We start from the raw sequence: 18,152 nt of genomic DNA on the forward strand, positions 1-18,152 counted from the left end.
CACGGACACGGTACGTTGTCATTGTAAGTCCGTGCATTGCATTCGTGAACGGGCGCTCTTTCTTGGGCAGATCTTGGCCGCGGCGCAACACCGCCTTCAGCAAATCTCAGCACTTTTTTTCGCAGAACACTTGGATATTACCATGATCGCGCCGTGTCGCCTTTGTGTGAATCCCCGCGTCCTGTCACGGTGACTGTTCCTTGATCTAATCCACGACTCGTCTCGCGCGCGTCAAACCAAGGTTGATGTGTAACCACAAGCCGCCTGCACCTCGCTGAAAACCGTCCTGATTTTTGAAGCTGCAGCGCTTGCAGACCTCAAATTGACCGTGTGTAAAAAAGAGGAGGTGTTTAGTCGGTCGCCAGCCAGGCGCGAGGCGGTGCCAGTGATTTGGCCCCCAAGGGTCCAAGCAGGCGTCAACATGCTCCACGATCGAGCAAGTAGTACTGGTAATGAAACCATCGACATCAGTACCGGCAAGATCAGAGAATGGAGGTCAATCATCACACTCGTTGTCTTCGTCCTGACAAGTAAGTTATTGCTTGCTCGGTTACCAACCGGCGATGCACAACGCTGAACGCTCCCAGACATCAATGTTCTCTTCAATTTCTACATACCACTGCATGTGCCTCGAGTTCTCTGGGCCGGACTGCTCAAAGTCTTGAGTGCTCTACGCCTCATATCTCCTCCACAGGACAACGTCTTCTCGAGAGGTGCCGGGTCTAGCGCGTTCGTGCGATTCAACTTTCCCATGAACTTTGTCACCTCGCCGCTCATAGCAGATCTCTTCTTGCTTGCCATCACCGCTATCGGCAAGGAAGAAGTCGCGGGTGGTACTATTGGCGCTAATAATATAGTGCCATACGACATTATGTTGTTCTTCTTGTCACTGGCATACATCGCTATTTCGGTCGATGCCTCTGGTCTGATCCGCTGGCTCGCGTTCAAGGTCCTACAAAAGGGGGGCAAAGTCGGCCACAGGCTTTACTTTTACCTGTACGTGTTCTTCTTTGCACTAACGGCCTTTATTGGAAACGATCCGATCATTCTATCCGGAACTGCTTTCCTCTCCTACATGACGCGCGTGTCGAGTAACATCAAACACCCTCGCGCCTGGATCTACACTCAATTCGCCTGCGCGAATATTGCTTCCGCAATCTTGGTATCCTCGAATCCTACAAACCTGGTTTTAGCAGGGGCTTTCGGTATCAAGTTCATCAAGTACACGGCCAACATGATTGTACCTGTCGTCGTCACTGGTATTGTCCTGTTCCCTTTCCTGCTTTATATCATCTTTCATGATGAATCTCTTATTCCATCCTCCATTAAGATGGAGGATCTCCCGGATGAGGTCAAGAACAAACCACCGGTCAACCCTAATATTCCATTTGCCAAGGGTGAGCCCGAGGACGAGGAAACAGACCCGGCCAGCGATGACGAACAGAAGCAGCTCTCCCTGGAAGAGATTTTGAACCCGTTCCTCGACAAGAAAGGCGCAATCTTTGGTGCTGGACTCATGGCCGTGACTCTGATTGCTGTCCTCGTCATTAATGCTGTCGCCCAAGGTACCCACGAATGGCCAGTGTTCTACGTTACGCTCCCAGCAGCGTTTGTCCTTCTTATCTTCGATCTCGTACTTGGCTGGATAAATCGGAAGGAAACACGCAGAATTGCACATGAGGGCCGGCAGAGAGTTGAGGCCATACACGCTGAGAGAGTGGAGAGGCGAAGGTCCATAGTGCAACAAGAGCCAGGTACGCTCCAAAACGGCGAGTTCTTCAACACAAGCAGTACCATCGATGAAAAGGCTCAAGAACCAACTGCAGCAACATCAACTCCAGCATCGGACGAGCAGCTGCACCCCGCGGCAGTCACGGAGCAGAGTCCAAACGAAGAAGGCCGCCTGAAAAGCCCTCATCAAAGAAAGCGTACAACACTGGAATCCATTATCAAAGAAAGGTATCAGTGGGCTCGAGAGACGTTTCCCACAACCATGACTGTCTTCAATCATCTACCATTAGCACTACTACCCTTCGCATTCTGCATGTTCGTCCTGGTCCAAGCACTCGTCACAAAAGGATGGGTTCCAGTGTTCGCACACGGATGGGATCATTGGGTAGAAAAGACTGGGACCGTCGGTGCTGTTGGCGGTATGGGCTTCCTCTCCGTTATTCTCTGCAACGTAAGTTCTACCTCAAATGCAAATCTCGACCACCACGAGCCGCGACTGACAATGCCCAGTTCGCTGGTACCAACATCGGCACTACGATTCTGCTCTCGCGAGTCATCCAAGCGTGGCAGGAAATCCACCGCCAGAACGGCACAGACATCTCGAACAGGACCTTCTGGGGCACAGTGTATAGCATGGCTATTGGTGTGAATTATGGTGCCTTCAGCCTGGCATTCAGCGCATCGCTTGCAGGTATGCTGTGGCGCGATATCTTAGGCCGGAAGCATATCCGTGTTGGTGGGTTTGAGTTTGCGCGGGTCAATTTGCCCATCATTGCAATCACGATGGTGGTCGGTCTTACCGTGCTGATTGGGCAGATTTACATCATGAGGGATACTGCGCCGTACATTGTTCGATAGTTTGGATGATCTTGGAAGGAAACTTGTAGCAATCTACTTCTTTCACGTCGAGACCTTTTTGCACTGCTTTGTGTGAAGACCGAAGAAGACGCAGCTAAGACATGCAAGCGTACTGTCATGGAAAGTATTACCATTAGAATAGTGCTACCGCAATATTATCGACCGTCAAATACCATAACATATCGTACGTGCAAAGGCACAATCATAACATCGTATCACACATGCACACGTACACGCATACAGACAGAGCCATCGCCTAATACCCTCTCGCTCTCTGATCCCGCTCAATCAGATCCAAAACACCCAGGCCTAGCCCGCTTTGCTGCATGCTGTCTTTGCGCTCCATCACGCCGGGGACGTGGCTCAGGACGCCGCCCATGTTCACGGCGCCGGAGCCGGTGTCTTCGTGGAAAGGGGATGCGAGGTTCCAGAGACCGGGGTTCAGGTTTGCGGTTGAGGAGTGCAGGGCGCCGTGGGCGACAAGGTCGGTGTCGGAGTACGAGGCGATAGGGAGATTCTGGACCTGGTGTTGTTGTGTTTGATGCTGGTGGTGTGTATGAGAAGGGTGCTGGTGGTGGTGAGCTTGGGGGCGAGTGGACCAGGGTGAATGGTACGTCTCAGCAGCGCTCTCTAAACTGCTTATCAGGTTTGCTCCGTGGCCCCAGCTAGGCACAGGCTTTGTGCTGTAGCACAATGGGACTTGGGAAAGCTGCGTGTCTTGCAGACCGCTGCCACTTGTGATGGAGGCGATGTCGTTCGCGTTCAATCCCAACTCCAGCAGGCTCTGGTGGTCCATGCCGGACAGCGCGCTGAGGCCCGAGAGATCGGTGCCTTGAGACGCCGAGAAGGCTTCGTACTGCGCCATGATTGCCGGCGAAAAGGCGCCTGAGATATCGATTCGGCCGCCGCTGAAGTCGAAGTCGTTCGCGTCAAAGCCCGAGGCTGTATCTTGCGAGTGCGAGAGATTCGGGAGCGAGGCGAAAGAGTGGTCTGTAGCTGTGCTAGGAGCGGCGGAGGCGGATGGTTGGTCCAGGTCTGGTGCAGTGCAGGGCCATGTTGTTAGAGTGTCGATGTGAAGTTGAGGTGGTTGGGGGACGTAGGGTTGGACTGCATAAGGTTGGCCCATCTGTCCGAGAGAAGAAGGTTGGTGGTAGAGTGTGTTAGTAGAGTTCGAGTGTTGCGGTTGGCTCGTTGCGATGTCCAAGAGTTCGCCATTCAAGTCGTCGATGGTTTCTTGTTTGGCCCATTCTTGCTTTGGCTCGCTTTGGGCAGACCCAAACGACACAGCGCGCCATTTCATCACGCCTACTTCAGCAGAGTCGCGGGTCTGCCGGAACCGCCAGAGAATCGTGAGAATACGTTCTGCAGCACCACTTGGATTGACGCCAAATACGTCTTGTGTCGCTGTCAGCTTCATCAACGAACGGCTGACAAGATTGTCATCCTTGTGACGCAGACTCTGGTACTTGGACATGCGGTTGACCCAGAATCTGGATCCAAAGGCAAGTCGTAAGCGGCCACTACATCCATGAGGATCAGGTGTGTATTCGCAGTTTGTGCGGTGCTCCTTCAGGTCGTGGTGATGCAGCCCATCAAATTGTGGATCAGCACCCGGCCTCCCATCGTCGAAGAAGCGGGTTATGCAGACCAAAGAGTCGAACGGTCGAAGATCTCGCTGTGAGTGTAGATCGAAGGCAATGGAGAGGTGGGCATTTGGTCGTGTCTCGGTCATAACTTTAATAGACGCGTCGCATACCAGAACTCTTTGTTGCTTCTTTGTCCATTCTTCGGTCTGATCGTGCAGGAACCCAAACTCGGGGTATTGACGATGCCACATCGTGGTGTCTGCCACATTCAGATCCTGCTGTCTCCCGTCTCGTGAAAGTTGAGTAAAGTCGTGCACGGGTTGATCGCCATCCTCAACCAGCATTGTGAAGTCCGTCACTGCATAAGGCGATGTGCCAGCAGCGCCATTTAAGCCCAAACCAAGGGACGACTGCAATGAGCTAAGGCCAGACCAAAAGGGTGCTGAGGCGCTGTAATCGTATTTTGAGCCGCCAGCCACGCGCTGCTGCGGGTGGTGGCGCCCGCCCAAGTGGGACAGGTGATACGAGTTCGCAGCCTCCCTCCCACGGTGGCGTTTCTTGTCTTCGTCCTTTGTTGCCATATATACGAGCACTGTCGCGTGGTGTGTCAGCCTCTTTCGCGAGTCAGGTAAGCCCTAGCAACCACGACACTTCCAGACGTTGCGGGAGATCAACATGTTCTAGAAGATCGAGTGCTTGTTCTTCGTTTGGAAATACTCACCACCAGGCTGGTCTTTTAGGTGCTGTTTGAGCACTTGAAGATGACTTGACACCTGCTTGCGGTCTCGCCTGATTCCCGTGTCTTTGTATATTGAATCTTGGATAAGTTCGTTACGGCCCCGCAGAGCGCCATCGAGCATGAACTTCTTACGGCCCATGGGAGGCCATCGGATGAGTGCTGTGATGCTCTGGTCAGCCACAGGCGTCCAAGGGATGGCTTTTCGCTGACCCGTGTGGGCTTTCACTCACCTGTCCAGAAAGCGTCTTCAAGGAACTCCGGCCAAACACTCTTCTCTGGGCTCTTGTTGTCCTTTTCCACTTTCATCTTTGCTTCTCTTGCCTCTCTTTCAATAAACTCCCCCGGCGTCAAGACCGGCTGCTTTTCACGGTACTTCTGGTACTTGTCTGAACGTTGTAGCAAATGGTGTAGTCGTGTTATCTCCCGTTTGATTTGCTTCTCTGACCTCTCTATCCCACACCCCGCCAGTCCAATGTGTTGCGCATGCAAACTGCCAGTGAAATAGTTGCCCGCAGCAGTGGCCTGTTGAGGGTATGCATTTTCAGTCGGGCTTTGACTTCGGGAGACCTTTTGAGATCCATGTTGTGTGCTTGTGATGGGCGATGCTATGCTGTCGTGCGGCCAGTTGGCAGAGCGTTCCTGAAGGACGCCACGGTATTGTGTTGACGACCCATCGAGTGGTGTTCCGATTGAAGGCGTGTTCAAGGCTGACCCGTTAGCAGGTAGCACGCCAGACTGATGGTGTTGTAGTTCCATGATGATGTTTGGTATGCGAAGAGGCTAAAGAATGGACTGAATGAGGCTAAGAATGATGACTTTTGCGAATCTGAGGCAGAAATGGAAGGAACGTCAGGCAGTTGGAGCAATGAGTGACTGTGGATTGTGAAAGATGAATAAGAGAATGCGGTTCGAGTATGTGGCAAAGGTATACAGACACTGATCAATGGTATAAGAGGGTGCCCCAACAGTCGACCCTCAGAGAAGAGGGCCGCTTGGCAGAAGGAACTGGATTTGCGGTGCACCCAAGGGAAGCCTTCTGACAGGTACGATAGGGCTCGGCTATACTTGATGTGGATGCAAGATCGGTCACCAAGGTAGCATCCCGATGAACATAAGATTAGGCTAACACGCTACCTACGGGCACCGTGGTCGCCCACATATCGCCATTTCGCTTGTTGCCCAAGTAATTACAACTATCGCAATTCCGTGGTCTGTTGGAATGGTAAATATTGCCTGGTTAGCAGTGGGAGCAAGGGCATTGGGTAATTGCCGACTGATCAATCGTCATCTGATTGGATGTGTGCGAGGGAGAACTCGGTTTGGAATGCTCTGAGCAAGAATGAATGTCAGTGGTCAACAACAGATTACGTGAGTCGAGTTCGTATGATCGACAACCGTCTCGTCTGTGGCTGCCTTGCTCGTTGTGTCTCAGAATAACTGAAACCTGGTGTGGTGGCCATGCCCATTGATCCAGGTCTCTGTCTGTGAATCCTGTCGCGGCTAAAGTAGCGGTGACTTACATGGAGAAGCCGTGCGCAAGGTGTGACCTAGCACGCTTCTAGTGCACCGCGGGGTCTTTGCAAAGGGCGGGCCTCGCTTTCGAGGCCGGGCAAGCAAGGGCTGGCGTTAGGGACGACACAGCCTGATGGTGTCGCGCAGAGTTTGCAAATTACTCCTACCAGAGTACGCACGCGCTTCGCGCTCATTCATCTAGCTCGTCGCTGCCTGCAACGTTAAACTTCTGGCGGCCGCCTGCCGTGAGCTTTTGCAGGGCAACCTTGTTGGCCTGTGCTCCCATCTTCTGCTGCATCTTCTCGAGTTCCTTCTCGGGATCGTCCGATTCGGTCTCTGCAAAGGCAAGAACCAATCGTCGACCGAGAAGATGGGTGTTCTTCAAGGCGTTCATGGCGTTGACAGCGTCGCGTTTTGTGGTGAACTCAGCGAAACCGAAACCACGTGAAGACGAATCAAACTTCTTGGGCACCCTGACGGACCGAAGCTGGCCGTAAGGGGTGAACAGGGCGCGCACCTCCTTCTTGCTAGCTTCGAAGGGCAAGTTCTTGATAAGAATCTTGGTGCTCGCCGCCTTTTTTGCGGCGTCCTCTTTGCGCCGCTCCTCTGCTGCATCTGCACCCTTGTGGGATGCTTTAATCTGCAGCTTGTGGCCCTCCAAATCATGGCCATCCAGGGTTCGAAGCGCAGCTGTTGCTGCTTCTGGGCTATCGAATTCGACAAAGCCGAAACCCATCGATAGTACACCTCGCTTCGGGTCAATCTTGGTCTTGACTCTGGCACTGCGGAAGCCGGAGAGAGGCTTGAACGTCTCTGTAAGGCGCTCGGTTGTGGTAGAAAAGTTAAGATTCCGGACATAGAGGGTGGCGGTATTCGACGCATCTGGTTCGGGAGCTTCTTCGAGCAAGTCCGTTGCAGTGAGTTTGGCATCTGGCTTGTTGGTGGACGTTTCCTGAACTACAGGTGCCACAAAGCCCTCCTTGAACAGTTCTTTCGGTGCCTTTTCGAGGTACAAGATGGAGCCCATCATCTTACGATACGAAAGGGCCATGAATGCTGTCTTCGCCTCTGCAGCATTTGAGAATTCTACAATAGCAGTCATGCCCGTCGGTGGCATGAGGAACTTTGTGATTTTGCCATGCTCCTCGAACGTCTTTCGCAGTTCATCTGCTGTGACAGAGTGAGGAACATTCTTGACTAAGATCGCAGTGTCGCCCTTTGCGCTGTTTTTGAAAGCCTCAAGATCTACCCCATGTTGAGCGAAGTAGTTCTTGGTCTCCTGGATAATGTGGGTCTCGGCATGAGCTTGTTTGACCGCAGCGTCAGAAGACGTTGGATCAAGCAGCTCTGCCTTACTTATCCCCATGCGACTCGCAAGGGTGGACATGACCGCATCTGCATTGAGGTACAGCGAGTTCCAATTGAAGGTAGCTTTGACAGCATCTTGCTTCCGTCGGATCTCCTTCTGCTTTTTCAGTGGCAGTTTGGAGATCTCAAATTCGTCAAGCTTGGTGTCCTTCTTCGCTTTGGCGGAGATTACGTGCAAGAGACGACCCTGAAAGATGGTTCTATCATTCTCATTGAAGGCCTCGACGGCATTTTCAGGGTCCTTGAACTGCACGAACGCGAAGCCCTTACCCTTGCCATCGATCTTCTTCAAGGGCACATGCACCTGGCTTGGTCAGCAGTTGATCGTGTATGCAAATTGTAACATAGTGTGACAAAGCTCGCCAGTATCAGATAAGAGAGACATCTACTAAAATACTCTCACAAGGTGACCTCATATGCCTAAGCATCAGTTGTCCCTATCTTGACGTTCATCCTAAAGCGAGTGGCGTGAAAGAAAAGAGAGTAGGACTTACTTCAGCGAGTGATCCGTATTTGGCAAACTGTTTTCTAATGTCCTCTTCAGCGACCTCGAAATGTAGGTTTCGAAGGTACAGTCGACCTGTTTCTCGGATCTTGTCTTCTTCGGACGGCACAGCATCAACAACCGGTGCATCGGCAGTTTGCGTAGACTCAAGCTGCTGTTCGATAGCCACTGGGGAGTCACGCTTCTCAGCGGCAGGTTTTGATGGGGCAGATGCAGGAGCGACAGGGACATCGTCATCCTCGACAAGATCTAAGAGTCTGTTTGTCCGTGATCGCAGCCAGTCATCGTCGGTTGTGGGAGGTTGGTCAGCCGCGACTGCATCTGGCGCATCCTGCATTGTTTCGTCGGTGTCCTGCACAACAGCGTCTTTGGTAGCGTTGATGGGCTCGGCCGCTGGTACAGGATGTGTCTCCGTCAGTGCCTCGTTTGATGCTTCTACGGTCTTGGGCTTCTTGGCGATGACCTGGTACTCGTCGTCGCTTTCGTCTGCAGGTACGACTACGTCTTGTACAGACTGTTCAGCTGCTGCAGAATTGCCTGCAGCAATTTGCGCATCACCCTCTGTCCAAATATTGGTTTTTGAGGGTGGCTGATAGACCTCGAGGAACTCCTTTAGCTTTGGATCTTGCTCTGCTTCTTCACGCTTGCGCTTCAGAGCATTGTCTTCCTTCGGTGGTGGGAAGTAGTCGTCACTCCTGGGTGCAGTCTTCTCAACCTTGATCTGTCGTCGTGACTTGGGTAGCAGCTCGTCCGAGATCTGCCATGTTTGTCAGCGCCACCCAAATAGCTATGATTGTGCACAAACTTACCGGCCGGGCAACCTCGACAAAGATCTTGGTCATCCGGATGAAGGTTTTGTTGAAGTACTTGACAGCCTTCGCAGCATCCTCAGGCGTCTTGTAACCGACGTATCCAATGCGGCGATGTGGAAAGAACTTGACGTCTGTGACCGGGAACTTGGCAAAATGCTTGCGCACATCGTCCTCGGTGAACTTGGGCGGCAGCCCACGTACGAAGATGCGAGACGATTCCATGACTGGAATGTGAGGAACGAGCTGTGACCTGCTCGAGTAAAGGCGACACACAAAGGACGAAGTGAAGCGTGGTGCGTGGTGGGAAGAGCTGTCGGCAAAACAAAAAGTTCGAGAATTTTAGCGTCATTGCGCGCTAGCCTCCGATAGGCGGAGCCGACTGGTCGGTGGCCTCCTGCTGTTTGGCACTGGCCAGCGACGGCTACCACTACAACACCTCCAACAACCAAGCACTACAACAAACGCAAAGCCTCGCTCAAACACCGGCTTATAACCGCAATCCGCACTCCAACCCACCACAACACACACAGCACTTCCAAGTCTACACCATGGCCAGCGAAAAGTCCGATCTCGTCAAGCAGGAGGGTAAGGCTCTCTTATGCACAGGTCCCGGCAGTCACTTGAGCGCAAGCTAACAAAGTCAACAGCGCAGATCAAGTCTGCCGATATGGTGCGAAAGCCCGACTCCCCTGCTTCAGGGAAGATACTGATCACGTGCTACAGAGCGAAGAAATGCAGAACGAAGCCATTGAAGTTGGTCAGTACACCCTTCCCATATGCGGCGGCCTGAAACGCTGACAGCCTGGTAGCACAGCAAGCAATGGAGCAGTTCACAATTGAAAAGGTCGGCCTAAATTCCGTCGATGAGCGATGTGTACCACGTGCTGACTGTCTTGACCAAGGACATTGCGCAGTTCATCAAGAAAGAAGTGAGTGGGCCAGCAGCCTGCCAGTGTACTCTCCAGACTAACTTGGCTACAGTTCGATAACCGCAAGGGTGCCACATGGCACTGTATCGTCGGCAGGAACTTTGGTAGTTTCGTGACTCACGGTCAGCTCAACGGGTGTTCACTTGTATTGAGCATCTGCTAATAGTCTGCAGAGACGAAGCACTTCATATACTTCTACCTTGGACACTGCGCCATCCTTTTGTTCAAGACCCAGTAAGCACACTTGATTGGTTCAAATGAGTCAAATGGATCAAGGTGCTGTGGCCCAACCGGAGTTACCGTCTGCTTTTCATTACACTGCTGCTCCTTTTGGACGTTCTGGAGTACACCTCTCATCTCGGCCTAGGTTCTAGGATGGCCTTCTCGCCCTCCTCAAACTCCAGCCAAGGATTACAGCTTTGGCCTCCAAGCGTGGATCTATGGCTTACGTTGTCCGTCGACTGTGCAAGGAGAGATTCACGGAGTCCGAGGGGCTGGGGAGACTGTCGGAACATCAAGATTACCACGGGTCTTCTTTCACGGTTGGCAGTAGAGGCTCATGTAAAACAAGGAAACAAATCTACACACACGCCAAGTTTCTCTCTCCCTATGCAAACTGAGGGGCGCAGAGCATTCCGTTTGTGTGGTGCACACCACGAAACTGTGTGGCTGAGTGGCTGCGGTGGTGACGCGCCTTGCTCGGCGCCAATGCCGCTGGATTCCATGAGATGATTAAACACTGCACCTGCCGCGATCTTGTTCCTGCTTCGCCTCATTATCCTTCTCACCTTCCATCACCGGCCGCGCGTCCCTGAATACTACCCTATAATCAAACGCGCTCGTCGTGTGACAATATTACGACAGACCAAAGTACCCTTGCTTCGCCAGCTCGCGCATAGCTCCACCTCTCCGCACCACCTCCGCCCGATTGACCGCGACGCGCGACCAGATCCACGAACCCATCGCATCTACCAGCTGCGACTCTGCAGAGCACACGATTCACGAACATGTTCTTTTTCTTCACATGCGGGACACACAGTAGGCGCATCCTTGGCATAATGTTGCATTCGCGCGGCTGACAGCGGCCTAGCCTTCAACTCGCAGCTCAAGGGTGCTGAGCACATCACAGTGCAATGCCAGAACTGCGGCAACTTCTCCGGTAGAGTGATGAAGCGATGGTGCGTTCTCGGTATTCCCATTATTCCTGTGCATTCGACCTTCTGTTCTCCAACATGTCGTAGTCACACCACACCACAACGCTCAGCCTTGCGCAACCACTGACTCACGATCACAGGGAATGGTTTACATTCTGCTTCGTTCCCCTTATCCCCTTCTCGCTCAAGCCCTACAAGGAAGTCGGCTGCCACATCTGCAACTTCTGGCAAGACATCAAGTACCGACCGGACGTGCAGCAACAGATGGATGGAGGAGGAGGCGCAGGACAGCCAGCCGTCATGATGCATGGAGGGAACGGACAACACGGGCCGCCCCCAAGTGGCGTGCCACAGTACAAGTGAAGACTTATAAAGGTGTGAAAGGCATAGTTGGAAGACGCTGGGGAGCGTGGCATTACAGAGGGGCATGACAGCGGTTACCACGGCGTATGGGTTTTGCGAACAGATACCACACAGCATTTCTTCTTCTTTCACTTCTACCGAATCAATATCAACACCACCCTCAACAAAGCTTGCATCTGCTCTGGTACCATCACAGGTCACCAATCCTCGCCTGCAGGCCTTCAGTAGGTGATAGGCAATAAAGTATCATTTGCAAAAAGCGATGTAACCTTTCTGCTCATCTTTTCATGCTGAAAAAGTCCAACAAAGCTAAGCTAACTAGCCCTATTTATCCTAAATCTCTCGCGTCGAAGACAAAGCCAGCTCCACTGTCTTAGCCCTCTGTGCTGCAAACCACAATGCCAGAGGCCTTTAGCGCAATCACCGCTTCTCCCTAGAATTGAGAGAAGTTGCTGGCGTCTCACAACATCTTTCTGGGCTGTAAAAAATGGCTAGGAGAACAGCATTGAATCCCTCCTGTACTATTAGAAAACCGCTAGCTTGTAGTCGGGTGTTCATGCAACGCGAGAGATAAATGTAGCCCGCTTTTCACGCAGCATGGGTAGAGAGTAGCAAGTAACAAGACCTTGGAGCTCTGGCTTCGAGTGATCAGATCGTATCGGACAACAGAAGTGCACAATGCGGGACCATTCAACTCATTTCGGTTCAACTCAGTTCAATTCGTTTCGGGAGCACTAATGGGATTTTGGAGCTGTTTGGCTCGAAGCAAGTACGTAATCTACATGTACGCTCGACTTGATGACGACTATGCGTCAACCTTGTGGCTCGTTCCCATCTGCGTATCAAGTAAAATAAAGTAAAGTAAGCCAGTCTGTCACGATTTCTTGAATCGTATCGCGAAGAAAATGTTGAAGACGCATATGGTTCGGCAAAGGGCAGCTGTATCTATGCGAGCCGGAGAGCAAGTGTGAAAGAGCAGCCAAAGAACATCAGTAATCCTGTGTTGTGGTGCCATGTGCGGTCGTGCGGGGGGTAGGAACAAGGCGTTTTTCTTATCGTCCGGTGCCCACTCGCGACGATGCTGGGTGTAGCACAGCTTGGCTGTGCAATAGTTGCGCAGTCGGATGTACACATCCAGAATAGATGGCTCGAGCGAGTATTTTGTGATAGTGCTTCGTCGAAATAGGAGGAGGATCCCGATATGTTACAGTCGCTGTTGTGGCAGCTGAACTCGGTCCGTCAGCGTGGAAAGCTGTGTGTTGCGGGGGTTGCCGCTCAGAACTCGAGTTCAGCTGCACACAATAAGCATTTATCTCATTACGCTGTTACCACTCAAATTCACCGTTGGCTTTGTGGAATAGGTATCTACAAGGTTAGCAGGGTCTCTCACGGTTAATTAGGGAATGTACTCACTCCTTTTTGTTCGTGGTCAAAATGCCATCTTTGAGTGTGCACTTCCACTTGTTCTTGACACGCTGCACCTTGTCATAGGTACACAACATGTAATCGACCATCTCATCGTCGCTGTTGTCGCCGTCGTTCAGATCGTCCTCAGGATCGTCAAGATCCGAGTTGATGGCATCATCCGGATCTTCCTCACCGGGCTTGATGTCGTCATCAGGTCCGTCAAACAAGCCAGGCACTGACTCGCTGGGCACTGATATCGACGACGATGCCTTAGCTTGTTCGGCTTGGAGGACACGAACAGCTGCTTTCCTCTTCTTGCCTTTCGGCATCGAGTTGAGCGGAACCATTAACCCACTATCCTGCTGCATCGCCATGGCATCGACACGAGCGCGCATAAACTCGTCAGCGGCAACTCGTCCTTCCTCGCTCTCTGCAGCTCGCCTCGCCGCAAGGAACGCCTTCCAGTCCTCTAAGCCTTCTCCAGTACCATCTGTTTGCGAGGTGTATAGATTGTTCTGCTGTTGCGGGGGACGCTGTTGTGGCAGTTGTTGAGGTGGGCGCTGTTGCTGATGCTGCTGTGGTGCCATCATTCGCTGTTGTTGGGTCTGCATGGGATGCTGGCCTTGTTGTGGGAGATGAAGATTTTGTTGGGGCAGATTTGGGAAGTTTGACTGTGGCATCATGTTATTCTGCTGCTGTCGCTGCATGACGAGGTTCTGTGCTCGCTGCTGGGCGAGACCGTGGTGGTTGTCATATCCGCCGCCAGTGTAGGCTTGGACCTGAGGGTAGTTTTGACTAGGATGCTGCGGGTAACCAGTCTCGGGCTTCAACTGTGGATTAGGGAAGTTGATGTGGTCCTGCGCCGCAGACACCTGAGGCATGTCATTGTCTACCTTGACGTTCGATGGCACTGTAGGCGGCTGACGCACCGGCTCAGGCTGTGGGTCCCACGGAAAGGCGGCGACCTTGAGAGCAGACAGCTTCTCTTGCCAGCCCTGGAGTTGTCAGCATATGCCCAGCACAAGTAGATGTACGAGGCATGAAGAGTGATGCCGGTATATTGTCACATGATGGAGCTATGCCTTGTTGGGTCATGGATGGGCTTGGCTTGGCGGGGCAGTGAGCTGCGCAGGGGGTATAAGAGTGACCCAAGTACTGAGGGCGCCCCCGACCTGCGAAACCGACCGGCGCCCCCGCTTTCAGCCGCCTATCCACCCCAAAGCCAGGCGGCAACATCGCAGCAAAACGGAATGCCGAGGATACGCTGGAAATTGCAGCAAAAAAAAAAGAAACGAACAAAAAAACAACAGCGTGGATGCAATAAATACAAAGGTGGAAGGAATGGTGCGATGACCTAAAGATGCAACGGAAGACGCAAACCGCCAGGCTGCCATGACATACCTGCTTCATCTCGTCGAGCGTCGACTGGTCTACGCCAAACTCCTCGAAGTCATTTTGCGAAGCCTGGATGACCTTCTCGATGATTTGCTGATAGACATTACCCTGTTGTCGCGGTCAGTACATCTGTCTCGTACCCCAGTGCATGTGGTCGCATGCGCAGTTAGCGAGGGCTACTGACCACCACCTGGTTCGACATGGCGATCGCTTCCTACTTCCTGCTTCTTCTGTATAATCAGGCGTATAACGTCGGCGCTCGCGCAAGAGCGTGCGACCGTTGCTTGTGTGGTGCTGAATGGTAGTCGACGGTTACAGCAGACCAGACAGACGTCACAGCTGGGCTGCAGGTACGACAGAGTGCGCGCGCTTCGTGAAGCTTCTGCGCTTGTGTATATTGACTATGGATATGGATTTGCAGACGGCGGGTCTTGTGCGACGGGTGCGAGTACTTTCACGGTGTTCGTCGTGGGGTCTGAGGTGAGTGTACTGGGGTTCGTTCGCAGGAGTGCCTGACGGATTGACTCCTGCGGGCTCCGCTTGGCCTTAAGCGGCTAGCGGCTTGGCAATACCTTGCTTGCCTGAACAGAACAGCAATCATGACAGTTAGTTTGTCAACCCATTAATGGAAATTAGTGTGACCTGAGCTCATCTTTCAGCACATGTAGTCGTAACAGCGTGGAAACCCGTGCTGTGCAACAGCTTTAACACACAAGTAATTCAAACGCCGTTTCGTTGAAAGACTCACATTGATCACCTCCATAGGCTTTTGACCCATCGCAACGAGGAACCTGAGAAGTCACACCCTCAATACGCAGCTATGAGAGCTTCTCTGAAAGCGACATCGACATCCTTTCGCCTGAACCCCGGCGCTCGACCTATGCAGACAGCCTCTTTGATGAGTTCTGTGCTCGTTGTCAGCTGCCAAATGTAACCAAAATAGGGAGTGATTTCGACTCACTCTCAATGAGTTTTGAAATATCAACCAACACAGCCTTTTTTGGTTTCTGCCGTAATACAGGGAGCTGCTCGGTTTCACACATCATACTGAGGCCAAGTGTACCGAATCCGCTATTTGCAGCAAAGCCCATGTCAAAGCTAGGTGCTAGGTCTAGACCCAATGTTTGGTCAAAGGATAGGTCTAAAAAGCTTTGCTTAGTCGGAGCTGCGAGGAAATTTGGTGCCGAGGCGTTATTATACAACGTATCGAGGCCATATCGAAGCTGGAAGGCGTTGAAGGCATGTGAAATTGAAGGGCTGATTGGTAACTCTTGAGAACTGGCTGTCGACCCGCGACTCAGACTTGGGCTTCCCGTCTCATGGTCCGAGAAGACGTCTTCGCTCTCAATTAAGCATTCCGCGAATGAGCTCTTTGGATCGATCCTGCAGTGCCACCGTTCTTCGAGGTAACCTTGCACATCGTGCGGGTCAAACCACTCGCCCTCGAATCTATCAAGATCTATGCCCTCGAAGTCTTGAATTTGACCACCTGCAACGCTCTCCACCCTGATCATACGCTTTTCCAATGGTCCGATTTGGCGCACCGTCCAAGTGTTCCTCAACGGTATGGCCTTGCCATAAGCGTCGCGCCGTTGGTAGTGCGTTCCGGCACCGCCAAGATGAAGGAAAGGTGTGGCATACCAGTCAAGGTCTTCATTAACACCGCGAGAAAGAACGATCCTGAAACGATCACGAATCTCTTCGAGTGTAAGAAACGGTAGGGATAACTTGAACTTATAGTTCAACACTGCTGGGTCTACAATATTTGTGCTTAACAGCAGAAACCCGGCTTCAAGTGTTGCTCTCGTCAGCCGGCGTGCAAACGTGACCTCGTCATACGAATACGTGAAGGCTGGAGATAAGGTTTTAGTACTCAATGTCGTAGTCAAAGGACGTGAGGTTGTTACTTTCAAGGACTGGCGTGGCGCTGGCGGGAGCTCTGCGCCCATGGCAGGGATGTCGACAGGAAATATGTATGGAGGTACAAAGGGGGACTGCTCGCGACTTGGAAGGTCCACCAGACCAAATGGAAGTGGCTGTTCCTGCTCTTGCTGTTGTGCTTGTGGTTGACCGTCCGTACGATGTGATTGAGTGGATGTAACTGTTGAGCGCGATTGATCCAGCGCTTCGCTCACAGTAAACTGTCGACGTACCAGAATAGATTCGTCGCTTGGCTCTGGTAAATTATAGGACGAACTCGAGATGTATGAGAGGTAGCTTTGGGGTTGTGAAGCGTCGACGCGTAAACATGGCCGTTCAGTGGTGTGTGGGGATTCGATTGCTCGTGATTGTTGGGTTGAGAGTGCAGCAGCTGGTGCAACAGGATGATTCTCTCGCTTCGAACCGGTCTCGTTAAGCTCTTCCTCGTCACTATCCAATACTTGTTCGTTGGCTACCTTTATGCAGTTGGAGAAGGTTTCGGCCACTTGTTTGAGCTCTGCTGCAAGCTCGTGGTTCATTAAGAGAAGCCCTGATCGAACGGCATTTTCGTTGAAACGCGAAAAAGCCCTGTTCATCTGGTCGACAATGGCATGTAGTCGCGAGCTCTGCTGTCTGAGTGAGGATATGGTTGTTTCTTTACGCTGCCGGTATGCACGTTGCGCGAGACGGATCTGTGTTCTTCGACGCTAGTACATGCATCAGCGTTGTGTTTACGCGACTCGGATCCCAGTAGCGGGAGGTAGATACAGAGTGTCATGCAAAGCTAGGATCAGATGAATCAGGTAGTACTCACGTCTGCAGCAGTGGAATCTTCGGTAACCACTCGTGGCCTTCCTCTGGCTTTCTTGCCTCTAGAGACAACGGATACATCGGCAGCATCGTCGCTCGTACGAGAACGTTTGCGTGGACGCGCTGTACTTACTGTGTCACTCATGGTAGCCTTTCCCTTTTGGTCCGGTCCTGCAGAGTTTTGAGGGTCGATAATAAATGTGATTGTAGGTAAGAGTTGCGTCGGTCCGTATGTGGCAGCGCTCGGCTCGAAGTGTAGTATCTTTGCATCCACAATACTGCCTAGGACTTTGGACGATCAGATCTGTGATGTAATGCGCCGTATGCCAGTTGCAAGCAGCCCCTTAGAGAGTCGTCGTAGAGAAAATGAAGGATAAGGATGGACCGAAGTAATGCAACGCTTAGCAATAAGCAAATGCCCGCTCGGCGGCTGCAGGGCTAGGATTCCGCACGCGTGTTGCACAAGCACAGCCTCTGTAGATCGAGACGATAATTAGTCTGTAGCTGCCATGAGCCCTAAAGTCGAGGTGTGTCAGGAGTGCTGTTAAGGAAAACGTTGGTTGTTCAGGTGAGATTGGACGTTTGCGGAGCAGACAAAAAGGACCGACACAATCACGCAGTCAAAACGACATGATCTGACGACACAACAGCTATCTGCTTCGCCAAAACAGAGCTTGGGAGAGATCTAGCCTTCAGTTGCGGTCTGATTCTTACGGCCGAAGTTGCATAATTTACCAGGTTGCCGTAATGGTCATTTTCGAGTAGGGCTGATGTTGGGAGATGATTACTATTCAGAGGCGGTAAGAATGAGACCGAGAGTCCGAGACTACCAGCGCCACCCCGGCTGGGGTACGGTCACGTGGTGCAAGGCTCTCCTCCAGCGCAGTTTAAGAGGCATCGCAGGTACATCTCAAAAGGCGAATTCCTTGTTGCTATACCATGTTCAAGGTCCATTCGCGCGTACTATGGTAGCTGGCATAAGCATTGTGAGTGGGTCGCGCAGTGGCTAATGATCAAGCCCCACGCATTGAAACTTTTACAGCTGCGCACAGGGAGACGACAG

General features: G+C 52.2%; 7 protein-coding genes across 7 annotated transcripts, besides 3 other annotated features; 3 read left to right on the forward strand and 4 right to left on the reverse strand.

Moving 5' to 3' along the window:
- Nucleotides 1–13: part of a mobile genetic element that runs on past the window's edge.
- A 408-nt stretch (nucleotides 14–421) lies between these two features.
- EKO05_0003605 (uncharacterized protein) lies at nucleotides 422–2,589 on the forward strand (the record flags this gene model as incomplete). Its single annotated transcript, XM_038938562.1, has 3 exons — nucleotides 422–530; nucleotides 588–2,182; nucleotides 2,242–2,589. 3 exons carry the CDS (start codon nucleotides 422–424, stop codon nucleotides 2,587–2,589), a joined length of 2,052 nt encoding a protein of 683 aa, XP_038800671.1.
- Nucleotides 2,590–2,845: 256 nt separating this feature from the next.
- Nucleotides 2,846–5,670, reverse strand: EKO05_0003606 (uncharacterized protein; the record flags this gene model as incomplete). Its single annotated transcript, XM_038938623.1, has 3 exons — nucleotides 2,846–4,767; nucleotides 4,897–5,073; nucleotides 5,145–5,670. 3 exons carry the CDS (start codon nucleotides 5,668–5,670, stop codon nucleotides 2,846–2,848), a joined length of 2,625 nt encoding a protein of 874 aa, XP_038800670.1.
- Nucleotides 5,671–6,616: 946 nt separating this feature from the next.
- EKO05_0003607 (Multiple RNA-binding domain-containing protein 1) lies at nucleotides 6,617–9,333 on the reverse strand (the record flags this gene model as incomplete). The annotated part of the gene is made up of 3 exons (XM_038938402.1): nucleotides 6,617–8,098; nucleotides 8,289–9,056; nucleotides 9,109–9,333. The coding sequence occupies 3 exons, from the start codon at nucleotides 9,331–9,333 to the stop codon at nucleotides 6,617–6,619; spliced, it is 2,475 nt and encodes an 824-aa protein (XP_038800669.1).
- A 326-nt stretch (nucleotides 9,334–9,659) lies between these two features.
- On the forward strand, nucleotides 9,660–10,278 carry EKO05_0003608 (Dynein light chain; the record flags this gene model as incomplete). Its single annotated transcript, XM_038938608.2, has 7 exons — nucleotides 9,660–9,696; nucleotides 9,759–9,781; nucleotides 9,835–9,868; nucleotides 9,921–9,955; nucleotides 10,014–10,040; nucleotides 10,093–10,162; nucleotides 10,214–10,278. 7 exons carry the CDS (start codon nucleotides 9,660–9,662, stop codon nucleotides 10,276–10,278), a joined length of 291 nt encoding a protein of 96 aa, XP_038800668.2.
- A 769-nt stretch (nucleotides 10,279–11,047) lies between these two features.
- Nucleotides 11,048–11,557, forward strand: EKO05_0003609 (uncharacterized protein; the record flags this gene model as incomplete). The annotated part of the gene is made up of 3 exons (XM_059636202.1): nucleotides 11,048–11,078; nucleotides 11,131–11,218; nucleotides 11,335–11,557. 3 exons carry the CDS (start codon nucleotides 11,048–11,050, stop codon nucleotides 11,555–11,557), a joined length of 342 nt encoding a protein of 113 aa, XP_059492185.1.
- Nucleotides 11,558–12,245: 688 nt separating this feature from the next.
- Nucleotides 12,246–12,279: a tandem repeat.
- A 553-nt stretch (nucleotides 12,280–12,832) lies between these two features.
- On the reverse strand, nucleotides 12,833–14,561 carry EKO05_0003610 (transcription factor IIA subunit alpha; the record flags this gene model as incomplete). The annotated part of the gene is made up of 5 exons (XM_038938403.2): nucleotides 12,833–12,849; nucleotides 12,900–12,922; nucleotides 12,971–13,959; nucleotides 14,366–14,467; nucleotides 14,544–14,561. 5 exons carry the CDS (start codon nucleotides 14,559–14,561, stop codon nucleotides 12,833–12,835), a joined length of 1,149 nt encoding a protein of 382 aa, XP_038800667.2.
- A 605-nt stretch (nucleotides 14,562–15,166) lies between these two features.
- EKO05_0003611 (uncharacterized protein) lies at nucleotides 15,167–16,818 on the reverse strand (the record flags this gene model as incomplete). The annotated part of the gene is made up of 2 exons (XM_038938618.2): nucleotides 15,167–15,264; nucleotides 15,321–16,818. The coding sequence occupies 2 exons, from the start codon at nucleotides 16,816–16,818 to the stop codon at nucleotides 15,167–15,169; spliced, it is 1,596 nt and encodes a 531-aa protein (XP_038800666.2).
- A 1,232-nt stretch (nucleotides 16,819–18,050) lies between these two features.
- Nucleotides 18,051–18,086: a dispersed repeat.
- Nucleotides 18,087–18,152: the final 66 nt, after the last annotated feature.

The sequence above is a fragment of the Ascochyta rabiei genome, chromosome 5 (genome assembly GCF_004011695.2).
Source record: "Ascochyta rabiei chromosome 5, complete sequence".
Classification (NCBI taxonomy): Eukaryota; Fungi; Ascomycota; class Dothideomycetes; order Pleosporales; family Didymellaceae; genus Ascochyta; species Ascochyta rabiei.